Source organism: Lepidochelys kempii, chromosome 14 (assembly GCF_965140285.1).
Source record: "Lepidochelys kempii isolate rLepKem1 chromosome 14, rLepKem1.hap1, whole genome shotgun sequence".
Classification (NCBI taxonomy): Eukaryota; Metazoa; Chordata; order Testudines; family Cheloniidae; genus Lepidochelys; species Lepidochelys kempii.
Window position 1 is genome coordinate 49799788 of NC_136393.1, and position 8807 is coordinate 49808594.

An 8807-nucleotide genomic window follows, 5' to 3' on the forward strand; every position below is an offset into this window, starting at 1 on the left:
TGCCAGGGGTTCTTTCCTCGGCAGCGACTCAGGGCATGACACACCGAGTCACACGCTCGCTCAGTGGGAGAGGCTGTAACCTCTGAGCCCCGGGAGGACCCGTCCAAGCCCCGTCACCGAGAGGGTCCTGCGGCTGTGAGCTGTGATCACCGGGCCGGCTGTCACGCTGTCGTGAAACGCACATGCCCCGGCAGATTGCCGTGAAACTAGCAAGGTGCAGGGGAAGAGTTTGTGGTGCAGATTTGGGGGCAGGTGGTGAAGGGGTTCCTGAGAGAAAGACTCGCCCGAGGACCTGCTTTTAGTGCTCCAGCATCAGACAGCCGGCGCCGGCCCTGGGCTGAGCCGCTGAGAAGAGGCGTGCTGGGCTCTGTCCCATGCCCCGGGGCAGCGCTGGCTGCGAGGGTGATTGTTGCATTTTGTCCATTTTGTATGTTGTGTATAATTTCAGGATGCCATGTTGATTTTCAAAATGGAATTTGTGCCCATGTGATCCAGCTGATCACAGTGTTCCCGCCTTTTATTTCTCCTCAGAAGGGGTAAACAACTTCTGGATAGAACTGGTTTTTACCGCCTTTTCCACAGGGTTTCCCAGGAGGGGTTTTCTGCTCCTTCTACGGGGTTTCCCGGGCCAGAGTATATAAGTCTGCCCCGAGCCCTGCTCAGCGGCTGTCCCTCTGAGTGACAGTGAGGGTCTGACTTGCACTCACCTCCCCATCCCCGTGGTAGAGGGGGCTCGGGTTTTCCTTCCGCAGCTCTGCGCCTACGTTGCCATCCCCTGCAAGGAGAAGAGAAGGCCAGACAGCCACATCCCACTTACCACCAGCCACCTTCAGCTGCTGTCCTGTTTATAGGGTTTATTTGGGGGAAATCACTGTATTGCAACATTTGCCTGTTTACTCCCTCCTTTGCTTTGCCGCATTCATTGTACACCAATCGCTCACTACACTTCATTTGTTTTCCACCTTATCGCAACTGACTCCTCGTTATTCGAGATGGAGGGACTCTTTGTGGGAAGATCCAACCCACCAGATGACAGGTGCTGGATAGGGAGGGTCGCATCTAAGGAAACAGGAAGCACGGGAATCTCTTGCCTTATCCCACATATATTCCTTTGCCTTTCGGTCCTTTCCTCTCACAATGGGGAGGCATTATCTTATCTCTGCATTTCCTGCGTATCCCATTCTTTGTTGGGTGACCCCTTCCTAGAGGGGTCAGTTTTCAACATTCAGACAGGGCACCATGAGCAGCCTTCCCCCTCCTTCGACAAAGGCCTTTGATAGGGGACATGAAAGACCTTGAGCCTCGGGTCAGGGGCTGGCACATGGGGCCTTTCCCTCTAGGGCGCACAGGCTACAATCTGGCCCCAGAGCTGGGGGACTGGCTCAGTGGAGTGGAAGGGGGCAGAATGAGGGTGCCCACGCGAGGGCATTGAGACTTTCCCAGGTCTTAGGGTTGCACCTCGAGATGGGGAGAGTTACATTTGCAGAAGGAAGCCCAGAAAATCTAAACTGAATCGGCCTTGTTTGCTGCCAATAACACCTCGCTGGAGGGTGACACCCATGTGCTTTGTGCTGCACGTACACAGAGAGGGGAGTGAGGTCTAGTGGTTAGAGCAGAGGAGGGTGGTAGCTCAGACTCCTGTGTGCTTTCCCTAGTTCTAGCAGGTTATTGCCCCCCAGAGCAAGCCCACCCCCATCACTGCCGGGATCACAGTCAGGGAAGCGCCCCCCTCCCAGAGCGACCAGCTCAGGGTCTCTGCAGACTCAGGCATGGGTCCCCCCCGCCCCGGTTTGGAGAAATTTCTTTGCACTCGTGAGGGCTAGAGGTGCTTTTTGGCTCTGCACGCTGAGCGCCTGGAGATCGACTCCGGCTCGCGGGACGGAAACCGTGGTCAGTCGTTTGTGCGCCGCACCCGGCCCCGACTCCGACACGTCTGTCGCTGACTGTAAATCACCCCCCGCCCCGCCTGCAGCTGCCTTTGCACAAGCGGCGGCCGTGAACGCTGCTGAATTTCCTGTTTCTCACCAGGAGCTCAAGGGCAGACAGAGCCCCGAGCCACTCGGCGCGCTCCGGCCTGCCACAGAAACGGCAGCCGTAGCCAATGGAGGGGCCCCCGGGCGCTACACAGATCCCCCTGAAAGAGATCGGGGCCCCTGTCGTGCCAGGTTCAGCACAGACACCCCCCCCACACACCCCGAAACAAGCTCAGCGCCCTTGGTATGCCAGGCTCTGCACAGCCCCCAGCTGAACCATGACAAAGGGGTCCGGACTCCTGGGTTCTCTGTCCCACATCTAGGGGAAGAGCAGGGTGGAGCAGGTTTGAGTGGGGGGGCTGGGGCTGGGAGCCCGGACTCCTGGGTTCTCTCCCCAGCTCGGGGAAGGGAGTGGGGTCTAGTGGTTAGAGCCGGGGGGCTGGGAGCCAGGACTCCAAGTGACAGTTGGCCCCGCCCCCTCCCACCCTCTCAGGTGACAGTTGGCCCTGCCCCCTCCCACCCTCTCAGGTGACAGTTGGCCCTTCCCGCCTCGTGCTCTCAGTGGCCGTTGGCGCCTCGCGGAGCTTCCCCGCCCGTTTCCCGCCCTTTTTCATCCCCGCCAGTTCTCCCTCATGCTGCCCCGGCTGACTCTGCCCGGCAACTAGTGACATTTAAACAGGATGGCGCCTTCTAATAGGCTGTCCCGCCAAGCCAGTGAGGGAAAGGGAGGGGCCTGGGAGAAGAATAAGGAGGCGGGGCCAAGGAGTGGGAGGGGCTAATGAGCAGGAACGGGGGGGCAGGGAGCAGGAGTGTGGCTAATAGGAAAGCGGGCAGGGAGAGGAAGGGGCTATTGGGAGAGGGAAGGGGAGGGGCCATCGGGATGGAGGGGGAGGGGCTATCAGGAGGGGAAGGGGAGGGGCTATTGGGAGAGGCAGGTTGGGGGAGGGGCCATTGGGATGAGGGGACAGTTGGGGGGCTCTGCCCTCGATTCTGCTCTGACCCTTCTCCCCTGCCCCCACCCCATCTCCCCCCGTCACTCAGGTGCAGCCCCTGCGGGGGGAGCCAGGCCCAGCCCCATGGGACAGGAGCCCCACTGCGGGGTGAGTGGGGGCTGGGTTGCTTTCCACCACCACCACCACCCCAAGTCTCCCCCCGCCCCCCACCCGCGGCAGGCCAGGTTCGGGGTGCGGTTCCCCGTCAGAGGGTGCAGCTGTGGGGAGGCAGAGCCCCTGGGTGGGGTGAGAAGGAGGACGCTGGCCTGTAATTTTGGGGCCACCCCCCACCAATTCAAGGTCTAGGTGCGTGGCTGGTTTGTCTGCGGGTGAATCAAGCCCTAAGTGGGGGGCGCTGTCCCCTGGCAGGCAGGACTGGCCCCATTGCCCCAGGGCAGAGGAGATGGAGGGGGCGTCTCACACACACTGACCCTGGCTCAGGGCCTGGTTCTGCTCTTCCTGCCGGGGATCCCCTTCCTGCGCTGCCGCCGCTCCCCGACTCCCTCTGCCCTGATTGGCTCGGGGCTGGCAGCTGCGGGCACGGCGCTGAGCAGAGACAGACAAAGAGAGAAGTTGGCAGAGAGATTTGCGACCTGGGAGGAACCGAGAGCACAAGTGTGCAACCCTGGGCCCCTCGTCCCGCGGCCCGGACACCTGCCTGAGCCCGTATTCCCTTGCTGGGATGCTGCTCCCTCTGCTGCTCCTCCCCTGGGCATGGGGGGCTCTGGCCGGTAAGCGGGGACCCCCCCGCCCTTTTTGCTACTGAGGGGGTGCAGATGGTGTAATGCCAGGGTGGGGCAGCACCATGCTGGGCTAGTGACCCTTGCCGGGGGTGTAGGAGGAGCGGGGAGGCGGGTTAGGGGTCAGCAGGGAGCATTAAGGAGACGGAGATTCATTAATCCCTCTCCCCACCTGCTTTATCCTCCACTTGTTTCCTCTCCCCTCCCCACAGCCTCCCCTCCTGTCCCCCCAGGGTCTCTCACCCTCCGGCTGTTCCAAACCATCATCTTCCACAACGCCAGCTCCACGGACATACTGGGGACAGCCCTGGTTGGCGACCTGGAGACCCACTCCCTAGACTGCAGCCCCTGCAAGATCCGCTTCCTGCAGCCCTGGGCCCGGCTGGGCCTCACCCCGAAGGTGTGGCAGGACCTGGAGACGTTGATCTATACCTATCTGTCCAACTTCATCCGTATGATGAACGATCTGGCTCAGGAAGAAGGAGAGGGCTGTGAGTATGGTGCAGTCTGAGGGGGTCCCTTCCCGCACCCACCAGGGAGCTGAGAACTGACACGCTCACAGCAGCAACTGTGTCCTGACAGGGTGGATCGAGGGCAAGACAGCCAGGCCCTGGCCTTTAGGCTGGATGGAGCCAGCGTCCCCTAGAGGGGAAAGGCCCCGTGTCCCATTCTCCACCCCATTGAGCCAGTCCCCTGCTCTGGGGCCGGATTGTAGCCTGTGCGCCCTAGAGGGGAAAGGCCCCATGTCCCAGCCCCTGACCCTAGGCTCATGGTCTTTCGCGACCATGTGCCCTACCAAAGGCCTTTGTCGAAGGAGAGGGAAGTGGAGAGGAAGGGGAAGGCTGCTCAACGTGCCACCTGTCCTGCCTCAACCTTGAAAACTGACACATGGGCAGGAAATGCAGAGCTGAGCTCATGCCTCCCCCCCTCACAGCCAGCGCTGCCCCGGGGCATGGGACAGAGCCCAGCACGCCTCTTCTCAGCGGCTCAGCCCAGGGCCTGCGCCGGGTGTCTGATGCTGGAGCACTAAAAGCAGGTCCTCGGGCAAGACTTCCTCTCAGGAACCTCTTAACCACCTGCCCCCAGATTTGCACCCCAAAGTCTCCCCTGCACCTTGGTGGGGCAGAGCTAGTTTCACGGCAATCTGCCGGGGCATGTGCGTTTCACGACAGCGTGACAGCCGGCCCGGTGATCACAGCTCACAGCCGCAGGACCCTCTCGGTGACGGGGCTCGGACGGGTCCTCCCGGGGCTCAGAGGTTACAGCCTCTCCCACTGAGCGAGCGTGTGACTCGGTGTGTCATGCCCTGAGTCGCTGCCGAGGAAAGAACCCCTGGCAGAGGTGTGAACCGTCTGTGGGCAGAGGTGCACCACCGCCCGGCGTACCGCTCCACACACACAACCAAGGCCCAGTGACTTGTGTAACCTCGGGAAGCCAAACGTGTCCTTGCCACCGGGGCGGCTCTGAGCTGAGGGGAGCCCGGGGATGTGAGTGTATTGAGGCTCAGGGCCACAGTTTTCTCTCGAGCATCACAAATAACGTTCTAAATAATTAAGCATTTATCTGGGACGGGGTCTGTATCTCAGGATCCCCCCGATGAAGTCACTCCAAATTAGCACCACAAACTCTGCCTCAGGCCCCGATGTCTCATAGCGATTTTCGAGCCAATTCGACAATGCATGTGGACCTTAGAACACTTTGAAAAAAACAGCTTGAAACAGAAACTGCAGCGTACCCTGAACTGGAACCAGGGCCCCCCACAATCCAGCCCCCATCTTGTGGCCCAACATCCTCATTGCACTTGACATTGTGTCTTTATTTCCCCCCCGCATCTCTCTATTTCTGCCCCTACCCCCGTCCCGGTGACCTCTGGACGGCCTGTCCTTGTCCCCCCTGCCCTTCCTGTTCCAGACCCCTTTGTTACCCAGTTCACCGAGGGCTGCGAGCTCCACCCCAACGGCACCTCGAGGCAATTCTGTGATGCTGGGATGAACGGCGAGGACTTCGTCAGCTTTGACATGGACACCGGCAAATGGGTCACTCGGCAGGGGCATAAGCTGACGCTCAAAGCCCTGGAGATTCTTAACTGCAACAGAGCGGTGGCCATCACGCTTCCGTTTCTCCTGAGAACGACGTGTGTCAATGAGCTCAAGAGCTTTGTCCAGCATGGGAAAGAGTCTCTGGAGAGGCAAGGTGAGGCTGGACACCACTCCCTGCTCGCTGAGATGCAGCCACCTCTGGGGTGGGGCATGCGAGCTATTTACATGGGGATCCCTCGCCCAGCTGTGAGATGCAGCCCCCTCTGGGGTGGGGCAGGGGACTGTTTATCCAGAGACCCCTTGCCTGGTGTACAAATGCAGCTATAGCTGGGGTGGAGCGCAGTAGCCGTTCATAGCCACACTGAACAGCAGTTTAGGACAGGAAGTGAAGGGGGATTCCCTCACCACTGGTAACTGCAGGGTCTGGCCAGGACAGTGGGGCCAACGCCTGACCCCGGGGGATGGAGCTGGGTTTGGCTAGTGAGTCCCTGAGGCTCAGACTGAATCGTCCCCTTTCCCCCGCCCCGTCTCTCTCCCCCTGTCTCAGAGCGGCCGGTCGCCGTGGTGTTTGCCCGAGCGCCTCCCCAAGCCGGGACCCCCGCGCCGTTACTGCTGGTTTGCCGGGTCACCGGTTTCTACCCCCGGCCCGTCCGCGTGGCCTGGCTGCAGGACGGGGAGGAGGTGGGGCCGGGCTGGTGGCTGAGCTCCAGCGGGATCCTGCCCAACGCGGACCTGACCTACCAGCTGCGCAGCTCCCTGGCCGTGGAGCCGGGCGACGGGCACAGCTACGCCTGCCGGGTGGAGCACAGCAGCCTGGGGGGCCAGAGCCTGCTGATCCCCTGGGGTAGGTGCACATCCCTGGAGGGGAGGGGGCGGTCATGGTCCCTGGGGGCTTTTCCTGCACGTCCTGAGTGGGACGGGGGTGGGTCCAGGCAGCGGGATTCGGGTGGAGGGAGGTCAAGGGTGTCAGCGGATGTGTGGTGATGGACCAGCGGAAGCAGGGTGGAGGAACTGAGTGGGACAGGACTGGGACTGTGGGAGCAGGGTGGGGGCTGAGGGGGATGGGACAGGACTGGGATGGGGGGAGCAGGGTGGGGGCTGAGGGGGATAGGACAGGACTGGGATGGGGAGAGCAGGGTGTGGGTGAGGGGAGCATGAATGGGACAGGGTAGAGAGAGCTGTGTGCAGTGGGGCAGGGGGAGACAATGGGGCAGGGCTGGGGAGGGTCAGGGGGGTTAGGAAGAGGGGCAAGGGTCTGGAGGGGATGAGACATAGGGGAGCAGGATTGGAATGGGGGAAGATGAGGGGGTGGGACAGCAGGGGGAGCGATGGGGGTGGGATGACGGGGGAGGTTGAAGAAAGAGATTTAGGGTAGGGCAAGGCTGAGGGCAGTGGGTTGGGGTGGGGGGTACAGGGCGGACTGCGGGGGAGGCTGATGGAACCAGGTGGGGGGGGCCAAGGGCAGTGGGTTGGAGGTGGGGGGATCAGGGGGGACTGCGGGGGAGGCTGATGGAACAGGGTGGGGGGCTGAGGGCAGTGGGTTGGGGTGGGGGGATCAGGGGGGACTGCGGGGGAGGCTGATGGAACAGGGTGGGGGGCTGAGGGCAGTGGGTTGGGGTGGGGGGCACAGGGAGCACTGCGGGGGAGGCAGGGGGAACAGGGCCCATGCTCCTGTCCCGGTTCCCAGCACGGCCCCCCCTGTTTTACAGGGCACAGCAGGGGCTGGGGCCCCGGCCTGGCCGTGGGCATCGCCCTGGGGGTTGTGGCCGTAGCCGCCATGGCCGTGGCGCTGTGGAGGAGCAGACGCAGGTGAGTCCTCTCCCTCTCTGGGGTAGGGGGTGGGGGTGGGGGTGTTACACCCCATAACCCTCCCCCTGCTCTCTCCTTCCAGGGGCTACCAGGATGTTAGACCAGGGGGGAGTCCAGGGCCTGAGGGCGGCACCGGCCCAGGCGTGGGCATTGGTCTCCTGGGGATATGGACCTTCAGGCTAGATCCATGCTCGGCTCCAGAGCTGAGGGCCCCAAGGGCAGGACTGGATCGGAGCCCAGGGAGATCAGGGCCCTGGGTGGGGGGTGGGATTCTTCTCCCTCTAGATCATTTGGGGCACGTTGGACACTTAGGGGTGCCATGGGATCGCTGGGATCCAGGATCCGCAGGGAGCCGGCGCTGGCCTGTGCCATTCAATAAACCTTTCAGGGAGGGACTCCCCAGCGGGCCCCACTGGGGCCTGTAGGAGCCAGGGCCTGGGAGCAGGGGTCAGACACAGCTTCAGACACAAAGGCGGTGGGCGCGGATGGGTTCATGGGAACCAGGAGTGGGTCCTGGCACAGCGTTCAGGCTGAGCTAGGGTGCCCAGGTAGCAAGTGGGTTGCCCGTGGGACATTGGCCCAGCTACCCACATGGAACCCTGACAAGACTACAGCCCGTGGGGCGCCGGGGAGGCCGCTCCAAGGTCGCTGGCTGGGCTGGGCTGAGAGCTCCTGGGGGCAGGGCCCCTCCAAAGCTGGGTGTGAGGGACCCCGTGACGGGGTTTTACCTCTCAGGGATTGAAATGAAGTGGTTCAAGAATGGGCAGGAGTAGACGGCTGGGATGGTGTCCGCGGAGCTGCTCCACAATGGAGACTGGACCTTCCAGATCCTGCTGATGCTGGAGATGACCCCCCGGAGCAGGGACGTCTACACCTGCCAGGTGGAGCCCATGAGCCTGTGGGGCCCCCTCACCGTGCACTGGGGTAAGAGCCTCTGAGTGTGGGGCCACCCCTGAGCCCGCAGGGGCACCCCTAGCTCTATGGAGCCCCTCAGGCGATGGGCCTGTGTCAGGTCATCATCCCCACCACGGGGGCAGAGAGCGGGGACGTGACAAAGGGAAGGAGAAGCTGGGCTGAGCCCAAACCATCTCTGCTCTTGTTTTCACAGAAGCACAGACTGACTCTGCCAGGGGCAAGAGGCTGGCTGGGGTCGTGGGCTCCGTGCTCGGGTTGGTCTTCGTGGTCCTGGGATTGCTCGTGTACCTGAGGAATAAGAAAGGTGACTGGCTCAGGGATGGGGCCGGCAGCCCCAGG

General features: G+C 62.3%; 1 protein-coding gene across 1 annotated transcript; it reads left to right on the top strand.

The window, feature by feature from the left end:
• The first annotated feature begins 1285 nt into the window (after positions 1-1285).
• On the top strand, positions 1286-8326 carry LOC144929266 (antigen-presenting glycoprotein CD1d-like). Its single transcript, XM_078848383.1, is given in 10 exon segments — positions 1286-1306; positions 2029-2217; positions 3335-3580; positions 3582-3696; positions 3918-4196; positions 5617-5898; positions 6292-6588; positions 7454-7553; positions 7636-7706; positions 8289-8326. Coding segments are annotated over 10 exon segments (1638 nt in total).
• The last annotated feature ends 481 nt before the right edge of the window (positions 8327-8807 follow it).